The 16,172-nt window shown below is 43.4% G+C and overlaps 1 protein-coding gene across 1 annotated transcript; it reads left to right on the top strand.

Annotated features, from left to right (window-relative positions):
* The first annotated feature begins 347 nt into the window (after nt 1–347).
* Nucleotides 348–11,069, top strand: LOC138259906 (cofilin-1-like). The gene is made up of 4 exons (XM_069207874.1): nt 348–485; nt 2,647–2,951; nt 6,276–6,352; nt 9,957–11,069. The coding sequence occupies exons 1-4, from the start codon at nt 483–485 to the stop codon at nt 10,067–10,069; spliced, it is 498 nt and encodes a 165-aa protein (XP_069063975.1). The 5' UTR covers nt 348–482; the 3' UTR covers nt 10,070–11,069.
* The last annotated feature ends 5,103 nt before the right edge of the window (nt 11,070–16,172 follow it).

Below are 16,172 nucleotides of genomic sequence, written 5' to 3'. Positions count from 1 at the left end.
TGCATTTTTCCAGTCGCAAGCGGCCCGATTCTGCGAATCAGGCCGTTTGCCCAGAAAAAATACATGATACGCCTCTACCACTCTCTTGCTTAACGGGCGTGATTCATTTGCTCTACGTGTTCTTTGTGTAGCGCTTGGCTTTTTTCACAATCACTCTGACTTCTGTGGAATAACATTGACGGCAGCACCCATTTCTGAAAATTGGTCCAACTTCACCAAAGATTGGACTGTGACCGGTGTGCAACTACCCGCGGCGACTGACAGTGACTGGAGGGCACGAAAACTACAACTCCCGAGTTGCCGCTCTCAAGAGGCGGAAACCAGCCCCGCCCGACTTTGTGCGGTGACTGTTAGAAAGCGGAAGAACTCGCGCTTCGCTCATCCAGTCGGCGTCAGTACAAGAGGGTGATAAGACGCTCTTCTCTGTCCTCCGCGCATTACCTGCAGCCGGCCTCTCTCATCTTGTACCTCCCTCAGACAGCATGGTGAGTGACTGGACGCACGTGGCTCCCATCTCCCCGCGCAAACGGTCGGCATACCATTCTCTCGCGCGCTCTAGCTCAGAATACGACTGTACGTCAAAACCAGGTGTCTTCCTGGCCCCATATAATATCAAACGGGGTATCTCCACCTGAGACAGTCAATGACGATAGGCCATCGCTGTGTCGAAGGTAAGCTTTTCTCCTTTCGAGTCACGAGCGCAGTTCCTTTACTCGTGGTTTTCTGTTGAAGATACCCCATTCTTCGAGGACAGTAATTTCTCTTTTTAGAAGTGTAAGCAAAGAGTCATGATATGAATCTTCTTGTATAAAGGGTGCCCGTGCCTCTGTTGGTTCTCTCCCGGTATTATGTTGCGAAAACGCGCTTAGCAGTCGCAGATTCCGGAAACTGGCCGCGGTTACAGGCCCTTCCGCGTTGAACTGTTGTAAAGCTCTTTTCCTGTCGTGCCAGGGGCGTCTCCCTTTGTTTCACCGTGTTTTTCACCTATATTGAATTCCCTAAAGTGTCTCCGGTGCCCTAGCGCTTCCCGTGACTTGTACGAAAACCTCGTCCTGCGTCTGGAGGCCTCGTGCAGCACCGATTGCCCCCCGCCTCTCAGAAGAGGGAGGTACGTATAGGCGGAGGTGAAAACGAGGCGCGGCATCTGGAGGAGTGGCGTGCACGGGCTTGTCTGGCGAGAACGCGCACATATCGCGCGCGCGCTGTTTTTTCTTAGGAGAGTTGGAACTGAATGTTCGGGTTGGTGCTGCGGATTGGGCCACCCGCCGTTCTAATGGGGATGGGTCGTTTCTGGACTAGTTGTGGAGGTCTCCCTTTATCTGCCTTTGGTACATGGCACTGGAGGTTTTCTGTGACTCAACCGTTTGAATGTGCTTATATTTAATTCCCGCCCGTTTCTCGCTGGTGAGTGGGCTGAGGACTAGATGTGGACGCATCCTCAACATTTGCACGGCTCGTGGAATAGTCCCGCTGTAAGAATGCGGTCCTCCAGTACACAGCTGGAAAAAGGAGAGGCGTACCTGCTTCCGGCCTCCGTTAACCCTGTATTCCTTAGTCATCGCGACGTGAGCGCTACCTTCAGAGATGGCGAAATAGAGTAGTTGATAACCGTTGATTTTGCTTCGTCAGTGAATTTGCCCGAGTGGTTGTATGCTCGTATTAAGCCTGTTTTGGCGCGAGCACTGCGTGGCGTTGGAAAGTTATGGTGAGCGCATGTACCATCGCCCTTAAAGATGGACCACATCAGCACGCGATGGTGACTTGTTTAAACAACGGTAAAACGGTTTGTTAGTTGCATGCATACTCTGGGTTTTATAATTCATCACTTGCTATGTTGCTTCCTCGTAAGGCGTGAACGTAACTTAATGGGTGTCTTTCCACACCCCTTGTGTGCCTCTTACGTAGCCATGTCTATTGGCTGACTGGCAAGTGGAGATACCGTGTTTAACTTGTAAATTACAATTATTGGTTATTCCTGGAATGTTATCTTCGTCACATAAAAGCAGTTACCTCTTTGGTCTTAATCTATTTGTCTAAATAAATGTATATGCCTCTTGATGCCAGGGATAACTAGTTTGCCGCCGGCGTTAAGTCTAATTTAGAAAATGTATTTTAAAATTCTGTTCTAGGCTCTGCAATCCCGTCCCAACCTAGACCCCTTGGAACCATTTATTTTACCTCTGCATTTGGTGCTTCATTTTGTGTCCACATGACACTTGTTCATCAGTTTCCCGCAAACTGCGTCATCAACCCTGCACCCAACTTAATCGTATTGTCATAACCAGGCTTTGTTACCCAAGTTTTTAATAATTTGGGTTTTATTTTTGTGCGGGACTAAATATAGCCCTGTTGGCCTTTCTAAAAATGATATAAAGGCTCGGTGCAGTTTACAAACGCAAGATAGGAGCATTGCTGCTATACAGGGCATGGTGAAGTACCCTTTCCAGAATAAGCAAAAGCACGTATACTGCTACTATTAGCTGTTGTGCTTTATCTGGCTCAGTGTTAGCGTGTAATGCTGATCTTTCCACCCTTCTTCGGCAGTGACTGTAGTTAGTCTGCAGGGCAACTCGCTGCCACGAGCATAGGTTGTACAGGGTCAAATCACGTAAAATACTAACGCATGTACTTTTTTTTTTTTGGTAGGCTTCCGGCGTTAATGTAGATGATACCGTCATCGCCGCGTTCAATGAAATGAAGGTGAGGAAACACGTGTCGGCAGAAGAAATGAAAAAGAGGAAGAAGGCTATCATATTCTGCTTAAGCCCGGACAAAAAAAGCATTATCATCGAAGAAGGAAAGGAGATCCTCGTGGGCGACTGTGAACACATTGAGGATGTGTACAAGAAATTTATCGACATGCTCCCAAGAGACGACTGCCGCTATGCCATTTTCGATGCTACATATGAGACCAAGGAAGCCAGGAAGGAGGATCTGGTTTTTATCTTCTGGTGAGTATCTTGACACTTTAAGTCTAGAATTTCCAGAGCTCGTTCCACCCCAGACTCGTGAATGAGTGGCACGTGAAATGGCCTGTGACCGAGCCTTTTCTTGTACTGTAATGATCCGTAGGTAGATGAACCCGTAACAATAAATCATGGTGAACCTACCTTTTTGGTGCACTGTCCGATCTGCTCCCCTTCATAGCATTATTTAGGGACTCTCCAGTTTAAACGCCTCTTGCGTGATTGGCTAGTTCTTCGTTTGCCGTATTATGGTGATGCTGGAAGTCGATGTAATTTGTAGGGGGTGGAAGGAGGGGCGGGCCCTTTTTATGTGCCTGACATCAAACGTAGTACGAAAGGAATCTGTCTACGACTTACAGACCTTGAGTGTGGGTGTCGGGTTTACTTCCCTCGTGAACACTAATGGTTTGTGTTTATTTAATGCTGGGCAGTTGAATTTATTTTTAACCTTGTAGCCAAGGGTAGGCACGTAATATTCATGGCCACCACAGCAAAGGCCTTGTATCGCTAATGTGGCTTTAACGATCGGTTAGCCTCTATGCTTTTTGTGTGGAGAAATGTAGGTGCATTTTAATTGGCTGTCTGTAATAAGAGTTGGGGAAGCTATTACATCATTTTTCTAGGCTGGTGTTTGCTACGCGTGGCAAACAAATTCCAGAAAGTTTCAGATATGTAGATTAGGTTCAGTTACAAAGTAGTTCAACTCGTGATAAACGGGTCCAAAAGAAATCCAGTTTGGTCAAAGCGTTTTCAGGACTCTTGATATTTGTATTAAAACTACACGTTTTACAAATTCTCATGGCATCTCGTGCCATGAGACCGTATACATTTTTAAAAGAAGGGTTATTGATATTGTTACTGTGGATCGCAACATGCCAGGGGTACTTTGCATTGGGGGGGTATATGGAAGGGCTCTCGCTTAAGTCTGTCAGTTTTAAGGTATCAACAGTGGTGTTGTAGATAATCCACGACTCTCAATAAATTGCAATAATATAGTGCCTTGTAATATACTTGCATCAGTTTCACATTTAAAGAAAAAAGTAATACTCGGACACTTGGAAGTTAAGATGCTAGTTGTCGGGCTAGATTTACGCATCTATTACCATAACTTGCTTACTAGTGTATGTAGATTTCGTGACCGTATGTGCTCCTGTTTAGTCTCGTCCAAGGGTTGTCTTGCTTCAGAAATGTCACTCTGGTAATCCTTTTACTGTTTGGCATTTTCATAACGTATCTATATCTAATTTTTCATAGTAGTACGTCATATTGAATCAACTCTGCATTTGCTCCGCAGGGGAGTTGCACAGTTTGCAGCTGCAAATCAAGCTGAGTAATTGCAACTTTCAAGTGCTTTTGACGTGTGAAGGGAAGCATAGCGCCTCCAACGTCTCCTGTAATAGGAGCTAAATTTGTTTAATGGTAAATCTTTCACAGGTACTAATAATGCTGAAATAGTGCCCACGCTAGACAAGATTACATTAGCTGCCACCCATTCAAGATTACCCGCAGTTACCACCCCCATCAAACAGGATTGCCAGCAAAAGGCTAGATCAATTTGTAATACCTCTACATGGGTGTAATACCTAACTGCTATAACTACAATTCCCCTGGAACCAAGCTGAGTAATAAGCCTTCCTAACATGCAAGATTTATCACTCAGGTTACTGCATCCTGATATTTTGGAAATTAGACCATTAGACAGATATCAGCATATGCATTCTACAAATAAACATCTTTCTTGACTACATGCCAAGTTTGGCATACATTGGTTGAACCATGCAAAAGTTTCTAATATGGTAGGCTGGCTACACAGAAGAGCTGCTCACATGTAGTTCACAAGCTACTCCTCGGATAGGCATGGCACAAGGTGGCTGAAGGAGTGAGGTTTCTTGCCAGTTTAATTTGGCCATGGCCATATCTAGGTAGAGAAGTATGCTAGTTCTAGGTCACTAGATATGTAGAACATGTCGATTACGTTTTGCTATAATCTTCAACGGGGCTGTTTGACAAACTTGATGAGCAGATGCGACAGGTCTGTGGGATTATATATCGGCAGCCCAAACTCGAGACGTTAGCTATGAAGTTGTGAGGTTTTGTATTATCTGATGGCATTTATGAAAGTAATTGGAGTCTTCTGCATGAAATGCTGGTCAGCGCATCGGCATCCTCCCTGTTCGTCTAATTGCTTCACCTGTTTGGAGCGAACCAGGCAATTTGTAGGTATTACTTTAATGCAGAGATGATTACCATGCATGTACTTACTCCTTTTGATCCGATATAGATGGAATCGGTCCTTCATGACCCAAATGTATTGTCCAGAGTTTGTTTTGCACATAGAGGTGCATGCCGCAACTTCCCCTGGCAGCTGATCCGTTATTAGGCTGTCCCCGAGAAGTGCATTCAGATTTATCTGCAAAGCTAGTTGAATGTAGGTAAGAGTACTGCACCAAGACATTGACACCAGAGACTGACTAGTATCAGTTGAACAGAGCAGGAGGCGTGGCTTCGCTACTTTCATTTGGAAAGAGGCTTCTTGTGCCTGCTAAAGATCAGTAAACTGATCTTTATCACCACGGGCTGCTTGTGGGCAGTTGAGATGCTAGCCGGTGAAGGGACTTAATGATGGGAGATAATCCTAACTAGAGGGCAGGCTGGTCTGCACCAGTCTCCCTGTCTGTTTTGTAGGCATTTCCACTGTGGGTCTTCGGTTCTGTTAGGACTACTAGAAGTAGCAGGTGATTCATACCGGCCCAGTTTGACAGTAGACACTAGTTTCAACGAGTCTGTTCTGTTAACTACTAAAGTTGGGCCACTGAGGTGTCTAAACCCTGTGTTCTAGCTACTTGACATACATATTTGCAGTTCTTCCTGTAAAGTGGTATTCAAACCCATACTTTTTAGATTCGCTACTGTTAAAATTTTGAATTACCACCTGTTAAGGAGCCGGACACTTGCAGTTCACTGTGCTTTCCATTCGCCAATATTTTGTAGCCAGTATTGAGGAGAAACCTGGTCAAATGGTAGATAACCCTGCCCGGAACTCGAATGATTGCCATAATTTATAGAACTCAACGCCTCCTAGAGTTGAGGCAAGTTGAATTCCAGTACGAACTGGTCCTGCTCCTAAACTGGGTGCAGGTTCCTTAAATGCTTATGACTCAGTGGTTGTTGCACCAAGGTGTTCGCCTACTCAATGGTCTTATTTTATACTTTATTTTTTTGAATACCTGCTATTGGAATTCACTGTAGTAGCCGTTTTGACTTGTATGAATGTCATTAACCCTCCGCTTTTTTTATATATTTTTTTAGGGCTCCAGAAGGCGCGCCTCTGAAGAGTAAAATGATTTATGCTAGCTCCAAGGATTGTATTAGAAAGAAGTGTACAGGTAAATAAACAGTTGTGATAGTTTGGGTGTGTAAACACTCAGACGTAACAGTGGGAGACTGACAGATTGGGATCAGCTTGCTTAGGGTAAAGTGATTACCTGTAATAACCTTTCTCTTTGGTCACACTTAATCATCTCTGTGGTGAGACAGCTGCAGGTATAGTTAAAACCAGGGCCACATAAATTATGCAACATGAGGGGGTCAAAATATGCAACAGGGTTGAGTAAATTACGCAGCAAGAAAATACAAGCTATGTGGTACATTTTGTGACCGTATCCTTATTTTTGTCATTTTTAAAGTTAGTCTGGGCATCAGTTGCATCTCACTGCACAAGTTTAATAACACCCAAATAGAGCAATAAGCTACAGCAAGGGGACCAGTCAAACCTTTTGCAAAGGGCCTTCCACTGCACAGCAACACTTGTTGCTGCATTTTTGGTAACTTTTGAAGCATTTGAGTTAGACATTTTTTTTGTTAAAATCTGCAGAGTATGCATCGCATGGAGTGTCTAAGGCAGCAAATCCACAGTTGAGAATCAGTGCAACTGCAGTATCTCATAATTCCAGTGGCCCTGGTAATAACCCTTGCCTACTCTATTGACTTGCATACATTTTGTGAAAATGTGTCTTCCTGGCGTTTACAATGTGTGAATTTATTGTGACAGCCACAACTAAGGGGTTAAATTGCATGTATGTATATCAAATATATCCTAGTGATGATCGCTACGAGATAGTTAACAGTTGGAGCATGTTTCTGTAGAAAAAGCCTTTTTTTGGCATGCCTAGATCGTTGGTGCCATTTGACGAATCTTCATGAAATTTCCAAGTGTTTAATTGATTCTTACCGAACACAGTTTAGGGGTGATCTGTCAAGCGGGGGTGCTGCGAAGCAGAGGGATTGAAAGTTGATTTTTCCCACATTAATTCCCATAGGACTTTTAGACAAGTCTACAGCTCGCACCACTGGATGGAGTTGTACCAAATTTGACAGAAAGCTATATTCTGGTACACAGATCACACTTTCACTTGTTTGGCGTAAATCTGTCCACTAGCTTTTGAGAAATTTAGTTAAATCCAAAAGTGTTTCTGGCTGCTGCGACCACGATTATTTCATGTGTGCATGCAGAAAACAGTGCGATTGCCTGACTGCAACCTTACTAGGAAGTTGCGGATGATTTTATTTCGGCCCCGGGAGTGAACATCATACTCTAAAGTGGCACAAAGGGCCAGGTTTGAGGGTACCCTGACCCCCCAGGAGTGAGATAGGTGTTTTAGGGGGAAAATATGGGTTTAAAACTTGTCGCCATGTGCGGTATTCACAAAACATTTGCGTGGAATTTGAGAGAAACTGTCTGGTACGTAGACAAATTAATTCACTCAAATATGCACTCCCATGCGCCCAGTGACAGCCGCTCGCGCACCCATTCATAGATCCACTGGGAGACGCAGTGCAGGTTGTGGTCAACCTGCAGTATGCCCAGCCAAAGGCTGTGCATGGAGCAGGGTTGGGTGGTTATAAGTGTTAAGCTGCAAGGCCTGGTTGTAGACGGAGGTTGGAATAACATATTTTAAGTAAAATTACGATTAAAATAAACCACAAATGTACTGAAAAACAAAGGTTGGAGACATAATAAATGAATTTACTTATACAAACCCCCTACATTCACTAGTTAGAGTTCTTTCAAGTAAATAACTCACGCAATGATATGCAGTTTTCTTATCAATTTTATTGCAAATGTTGCAGTGAAAATACCGATGCCATACAAGAGCTCATCAATGGTATAGTATGTAGAGTAATTGGCTGTGCATATTGAAGGCACAAGTTAGTTACCTTGGGGGAGCGAGTTCTAGTTACTTGGAAGAACTAGAACTGCTGAATTTCTATGGTTTTGTATGAGTAAATTCAGAAGCACCCCCCCCCTGTAAAAAAAATAATATATATATATATATATACTTTCTTACTGTTGGGGTGGTGGGTGGGAGTTTGCCAGTACCCGATCTCTGCAAGGCACTAGCAAACTCCAAAATAAGAGCCCAGTACCCCCTTCTGGGCTGCCCCATGTGTAGCATCAATGGGAATGTCCTTTGTGGTGGGGCTAGGAGAATTTCTTAGCCCCTTTAGTGTCCATCAAACAATCACGTTAGTGGCTGTTGCTCTAAGGTGTCAGGTGCCGTAGACACTTGCTAAATAGCAGCTTAACCTACACATTACTAAAGATACATCAGTAGTGATAGTGGTGTGCGGGGGGGTGGGGGGGTAAACCCAATGAAGTGTCTTCACTATGCCAGTGGCCAAACATTTTCTAGACTAGGCCAAAAGGATAGCTCGACAAAGGAGCGCACCATTGCCCATGTGGAACCTAAATGTGATGCTTATTTAACTGATGAAGGAACCATTTGAACCAATCTATAAATCAACCTTAGTTCATTATGGTCACAACAGCATTTTGTAATTGCAGTGATATCGCTTTGCAGGGTAAGTGAGCTACAAGTGCCTGCTATACCTGCAAATGCACATGGAAGGACCAACTCGCTCTTGCGGCAAATGTCCTATCCCACTTTTACATAACTCAAAATCCAAATACTAAGCATTTTTTTTCTTCTTTCAAGAACAAAAGACCCAGGATGGGACAGGCTAGGTAGTGCCAGTGTGGACAACCTTGTGATTCAAACTAGAATTGTGAATGCTTTTGTTCTCCAGCTTAATATGTGACCCTACCACCTGTCTTCAGCTACAAATGCCTCTCGCACTGAAGAGGGGGCAGAGAATGATCTTTCATTAAGACTGGGGAGATTTGCATATGCAGGTCTTCTGTCTTGGCCGCACGGTCTGCACATTGTTGCGACTGGACTTTGTTTCCAGGGTGGAAGATGTAAAAGCTAAGGTAGTGCAGACAATAGCACAGGCATTTTCACTGACTTGGTTAATCCAGTCGGCGAATAGGACTGTGCTGCGTTCCTAGTCTAACTATGGATTATAAATCGGCCGTGAGATCTGTCTGCAAGTGCTGTCTTATCAACCGTCGAACTCTTGTTTAATCGGTTTGTTAATTAGTGGCTTGTAGTATTGATGGGAAGCAGCAGGCTTCCGCAGGTTCTCAGCGTCTAGGATCTCGAGTGAATCCGGAGTTATTTTTCAGTCTGAACTCCAGGTTAAAAGCAGAGATTCAAAACGGACTGTTCCCCCTACTCAGCAATACATTAGTCTTGCTGGGTGCGGCTTAGAGGGCTGGCATTACATGGCGTGTACCCTCGAGTAAAGTAATGAAGTAAATTGTAGGATTAATTATGAGTTTTTAGTTGGCTTCCTACTTCCATCTGGCTGCTTTGTATTTGGCTCCTGCACAATAGTTTTTTTTTTTTTTTTTTTTTTTTTTTTTAGACCACTACAGGTTCTTTTGAATGTCTAATCTGTTTGAATTTTCACTTTTCCTCTGGCTCCTAAACCTTAAGTGGCATGGATACCGGACCCTGAATTCCGAGAAATTAAACTGCTGGTCACTTGGTGGTTGGCACTCAACATATTGCATGAGTTACTTTGACAGTGGGTGTTAAAGTATGATAGTTGTAATTTTTTTGTTTGTTTTTTTTGTTACCATTTTAGGAATCAAACACGAGGTTCAGGCAAACAGCTTGGAAGATGTGCAAGATCGAAGCAATTTGGCTTTAAAGCTTGGAGGTGCCTCGGTGATTAGCTTGGAGGGCAAACCCGTATGAAGCTACTATCTCCGTGCCAGTTGCTGAAGGAGCTTCCACCTTTACGTCTTGTGCTGTCGTTTTTTTTTTTTTTTTTTGATTGGGAGGGGGTGCTCTGGAGGAGGGTTCAACACCTTGTAAGTTCTGTTCCTTATCTGTCCCTTCCCTTTGTGTTCAGAGCCTAATGTCCAATTGGAATTGAGCCACCCAAAGCCAATCTTCTATGTATACGTGATTGCTGCCCAGAACTTTGCCAAACTGTTATAACGAAGTGTAAAATCAACACACTACCAAGTTGCGGTTTTCCAGCGTATCGGCGGCTGACAGATTGAGCCTTCTTAAATTCCATATATTAATTTGTTTGGCACATTCCACGTCTTTTAATGAAGTCTTTGTTCATTCTACTTCAGGGAGAAATTCCTCTGTGGAACAATTGGATTTTTTGGCATCAGTTTATAAAGTATCTATTCATAACCCGAAGGGATCAGTGGAACTGGTAGGGATTTTCTTGAGTGCATTCCAAAATTTTTATTTGTGGGACCAATCCAATAGTCCATTCCTTTAGTGCTACTTCCTCCTCATCACCCCATAAACCCGTGTAGTGAACCTTTAGTGGCAGAATCTAAGCAGTTAGCCCTCCCTAAATTGCTTCTACTTGAACTGTCTGGTCCCAAACCTCCTCCCCAGCCAGCAATGGACATTGACCCCTTGCAAGAATGAGAAAGCACTTTGCATCTGTATCAATATCCTCGAAATGAACTTAATAATAAAAAAATACTGGATATTTTTGTGCATTAATGTATGGCTTACATAGAGGGGCATTCTTGAGGGTGAAGGTTATCTTCCCCTCTTAATGTGTGCATTTTTATGAGTTACAAACCGCTTCTGCTGCCGACTTGATGGTTCTTTTATTTGTAGGACTGTATCAGTGGCGATGTGTTAGAATGGGATTCCTGATTACGATACTAATATGGAAGTGGCATCAATGGCTAAACTTTAAATAAAATAACATGAAAAGGTTTCCTTTATTTTGGCGTGGTGTATTGGTAGGGCGTAAGATAACCTGGCTTTCTGCCTGGAACAGAATAAAATATGTAAATGCACCCCTACGCATGCGTACCCAGTGACCTTGATACATATACCTATGGTGCAAGGATACCAATGCTTTTGTTGTTACTGCTATTGTCAAGTGCGCCACATCTCATAATAGATCTCAACTCTATCCTACTGTTGCATTATCTGAAGACGCTGAGTACAACAGTAACCTGAGCATTGGGTAGCAGTGTTGGAGAAATCAGAAGCACGCAAGAACTTGTTTATGGATTTTCACTGTTAAATACTGTATTTTGGCAAATAGATTGCACATGCTAGTAGGCGCTTAACTTCAAATTGCCCTGCTATTGCTATTTAATACAGTTTTCAATACTCTGATTCTGTGAATTCTGTTTTGCCCCTTTCCCCGTAAGTGTGTGCACAAAGGCCATTTATTTTAGATCTGGTTTTAGTCACTATCTGGTGATCTTAAGTACAATTAGATATGAACATGCATAAATCACAAGGGGCTTTCAGCTAGCTGTCTTCGTATATTGGCGTGATTTAACATTTTTGTTGCTCCCAGCATGGAGCACAGGATCAGCCTGATTAGGCCAGTCGCACATTCAGCAAGTGGTAGCGATCTCTTCTTGCAGTGTGTACTTTCACACAATTTTGTCAGGTTACAGTTTTAATAAAACTATGCATAGGCACTGACCAAGCTAAAAGGTAGCAGCCAGACCTATAGGCTTAGCTAGTACTTTGTAAGTTAAAGCCTATCAGACAACACAACTGCCTACTTGCTAAAGACCTCTTGCAACATTTTTAAAAGCTGACATAAGAATGCATTATGTCCATTGCATACCCTTGGATTTTAACTCAACACTTACTTGCTTTCTGCTGGCTGGCTTTTTGTTTATGCTGTCAAGCAGGTCTTTGTTCCTCATGTGGAGCATAGTCTGTTTACTGTATTCCAAGTGTGGTCGCTTTCTGTAATTTTTTTTCTATCTTGTCACCTTTTCCATGCATTCAAAGGTAGGTCAAATGTCAGGCTCTGTATTTGAGGTAGCTTGGTGTTTACTTTTTGACTGTTTTCTGACATTCCGGCAGGCGAAACCTCTAGGCACCAGGGCTATTTATTTTTTTATTTTTATGGTGGGTAGTGACCCCTTAGGCAAGGGTCGCTACCTAGGGGGGCAAATTTATGTTTAGGCCATTTCGCACCCCCTGTGCAGATTGGCCTATTTTCATGAGGCCAGTTTAGCACCAAGGGGTGCAGAAACCACTAGACACAGGGAGGTTTTTTACGCCTAATTCACGCAAGGGGAGCACCCCCTTGCAGATCAGCCCCATACCCACACCCCAAATAAATGGGGTCAAAGTTCCACACTGTGGAGGGGGGGGAAAGGGAGGGGGGGGGGGTTAGGGGAGGGCAGAAAGTCTACTAGATGCAAGGGAATTTTAAAATAAAACATATTGGGGTGGTGGCTACCAACCAGTATGGGCCGGGTTACTCCACCTCAGCTGAAGGGGATAACAGTCTTTCAGCTCTCCCCTGCACTCTAAAACATCTTATCCCACAGCAAGCAAGAAGACATTTGATTATTTTGGGTTTTAGTTTTATATTTGAGCCATGAGAGCTTGGCTTACACTCAAAATTGTCCCACGTGGAATGGTGAGGGCTGCACTTTATGGGCTTTGGGACGCTGCCATGTAGAAAAATCTACAAGACCTAGATGCATCTGAAAACTAAACATCTGGGTAATTCCAGGGTGGTGTTACAACCATTTTTGTACCCACAATCCCCTGCAAACCTCCAGCTTTGCTGGAAATCACACATTTTTCCCACGTTTTTGTGATGGAACCTTCCGGAATCTGCAGGAATCCACAAAATTCCTACCACCCATCATTGTCTCATCTATACCAATAAAATTTCTGCTGCACCTGTCAGCCTAAAATGTTTTTTTGCAAACTGCCCTTTTGGACCCTCTTTGGTTTCCCCTCAATATTGACATGTTTTTGGCTCCTCCCTTTCACAATCCCTTGGCCTACCTACACAAATGAGGTATTATTTTTACTGGGAGACTGAGGGGAACATTGGGTGGTATGAAATGTGTCCCCGTGCGGTGATCCCACACATGTGGGAATTTTTTTTTTAATAGCTAAATTTGAGGTTTGCTAAGGATTCTGGGTAAGAAAGCATTGGGATCCATGCAAGTCACACCTCACTGGACTCCCTCAGGTGTCTAGTTTTCAGAAATGTCTGGGTTTGGTAGGTTTTCCTAGAAGGTGGCTGAGCCCATGACCAAAAACGCAGGTGCCCCCCACAAACAGGTAGTTTTGTATTTGATAATTTTGATGTGTCCAGATAGTGTTTTGGGGCATTTCATTTCTCGGGCAGTAGGCCCACCCACAAAAGTCAGGACTTGAGGGAAAGCTGGGTGGATGGGAATTTGTGGCTGCTCCCCGAAATGAGAGGAAAGTGTGTGTGTGTTTTTTTTTTTTTTGCCAATTTGTGGTTTGCAGAAGATTCTGGGTAACAGAACCTGGTCAGAGCCCCACAAGTCACCCCATCTTGGATTCCCCCCTAGGTGTCTAATTTTCAAAACTGTGCAGGTTTGCTAGGTTTCCCTAGGTGCCGGCTGAGCTAGAGGGCAAAATCCACAGCTAGCCACTTTGCAAAAAAACTGCTGTTTTCTTTGTGAAAATGTGATGTGGCCATGTTGTGTTTTGGGGCAGTTCCTGTCGCAGGCGCTAGGCCTACCCATGCAAGTGAGGTACCGTACCATTTATCAGTAGACATGGGGGAACACAGAATAGCAAAACACATGTTATTGCCCCTTGTCTCTCTACAGTTTTGTCCTTCAAATGTAAGACAGTGTAAAAAAGACGTCTAATTGAGAAATATCCTGGAATTCACATGCTAATATGCCCCCCCCCGGGATTCAGAGATATGCAAATAACCACTGCTTCTCAACACCTTATCCTGTGGGCATTTTGGAAATAATAAGGTTTTCTTTAACTATTTTTCATTTTTATATTTCAACAAATTGCTGTATACCCGGTATAGAATGAAAACCCATTGCAAGGTGCAGGTCATTTATTGTCTCTAGGTACCTAGGGTTCTTGATGAACCTAAAAGCCCTATATATATCCCCGCAACCAGAAGAGTCCAGCTGACGTAACGTTATATTGCTTTAAAAAATCTGACCTTGCAGGAAAAAGTTAGAGTAAAACGTGGAGAAGAATGGCTTTTTTTCCTCTTTTTTTTTTTTTTTTTAACCTCCATTTCAATATTTTTTTATTTCAGCTGTTATTTTCTTCAGGAAACCCTTGTAGGGTTTACACAAATGACCCGTTGCTGAATTTAGAATTTTGTCTGCTTTTCAGAAATGTTTAGCTTTCTGGGATCCAGCATTTGGTTTCTCACCCATTTGTCACTAACGAAGGAGGCTTAAAGCACAAAAAATAGTAACAAGCATTTGCAATGCAACGGGTCTCGCGTTTGCTCATGTTAGAGCTGATCGCGTTGTAAACTCCCAACCCGACTTTTCACTTACCAGGCAAAAGTGCATTTATGTACATAACCTGAAAAAAGTGAAATGAACTATGTAAAGCGCTCGACTTCTGCCAAGCGAGATCATGCTTGTAAATTAGAGAAAACGGTCCACAAGCCCGATGGAAAACAGCGAGTCTCGCATGTTTTCTGTACTTGGTTGCTGCGCTCGAGGCGGGCTAGCCACCGGAAAAGGCATGACGTCTGCATGCCTTCGACTAATGAAAGCAAGCAGACTTTATTAGGCAAGCCCATGAACCAATAAACACTGACGTCATGTTGACAGGGCTCAGAGCCCTTTTCTAAACACTTAAGCGTCTTGCTGCGATATGCATGCGTAGGCTCGACCCCAAAAATGGGGTATGTCCCATTAAAATGTAATTGTGTTGAAAAATGGGGTTTTCTGATTCAAGTCTGCCTATTCCTAAAAGCTGGGAAGGTGGTGATTTTACCACCACAAACCCTTTGATGCCATTCTCAAGGAAAAACACCACAAGCCTTCTTCTGCATCCCTTTTCCCCCATTTTTTTTAAACAATTTTTTTGCTGTATTTTGGCTAATTTCTTGGTCTCATTCAGGGGAACCCACAAAGTCTGGGTACCTCTAGTATTGGGGGGGGGTGCAAATTTGGTGTGGGTAGCTTATGTGGAGAAAAGGTTATGAGGGCCTAAGTGCGAACTGCACCAAATAGCCCCCAAAAAAAGGCTCTGCACAGGAGGGGAAAAGGCCTGGCAGCGAAGGGGTTAATATGAAGATTAACCTCACTGCAAATGCTGGTGTTCTGCCCTTTAACTAGGAGCACATCTGCAAAAGCAGGACTTTGATGCAATGTACTAATGTGTGGTGGATCTCTTTAAAAAAAAAAAAAAATGTACTTTGCCTTTTTCGGAGTTAATTTTCCACCCCAGTGTCCATGGTCATAATCACCTTATCTTGCTGAAGATTCTCTATGGGTGATTTGCTCCAGCAGCTGCCAGTCCTTATGTTAGTCTGACTCCAGCATCCAATCATGTGTGGTCTGAAATCAAACCTGGTCAATCCTTTACAAGACAATTGAGTGAATTATGTTATGTGATCAGATACTGGGAAAATGTGACCAGTAAGAGATGAATGAACAGGTTTCTGATACAAGTGTGTGATTATGAATGTGAAGTGGCAGTTGAATTTTTTTTTGGGAGACAAGTGCCTGGAGGAGCAAATCTGCATGTGAGGACTTGTGGATGTTAAAAAAAAATTCTTATTACAGAAGAGAGGTATACTGAGACAATTGCGGCCATTTTAAAGATGTGAATGCATTGCTTTCAATTGCGCCGAAAGATGTGAAATGAGTGAAAAACATTAGTACAAGGACCCAATAAGGAGCTGCAGAGAGGGTCCTAGTTTTAAGCCTTCACCAATTAGTCTGTAATAGTATAAGGGGATACCTTTCCTCATGTTAAAAAGTGACAGTTAACCTTCCCTGGAAGTGATGCCATTTCCGGTGGCTGGGACTTATGGTGCCCCTGTGATCCCTCCCTGGAAGTGATGTGTGTGTGG

This window comes from Pleurodeles waltl, chromosome 9, assembly GCF_031143425.1.
Source record: "Pleurodeles waltl isolate 20211129_DDA chromosome 9, aPleWal1.hap1.20221129, whole genome shotgun sequence".
Lineage (NCBI taxonomy): Eukaryota > Metazoa > Chordata > Amphibia > Caudata > Salamandridae > Pleurodeles > Pleurodeles waltl.
The sequence above is the reverse complement of the archived record's forward strand: the minus strand, read 5'-3'. Positions and strand labels throughout refer to the sequence as shown.

Bases quoted from the DNA above. Each gene is read 5' to 3' on its own strand.
- LOC138259906 (XM_069207874.1), top strand. The intron at 2,952-6,275 runs GTGAGTATCTTG...ATATTTTTTTAG, and splicing joins GATCTGGTTTTTATCTTCTG to GGCTCCAGAAGGCGCGCCTC. The intron at 6,353-9,956 runs GTAAATAAACAG...TTACCATTTTAG, and splicing joins TATTAGAAAGAAGTGTACAG to GAATCAAACACGAGGTTCAG.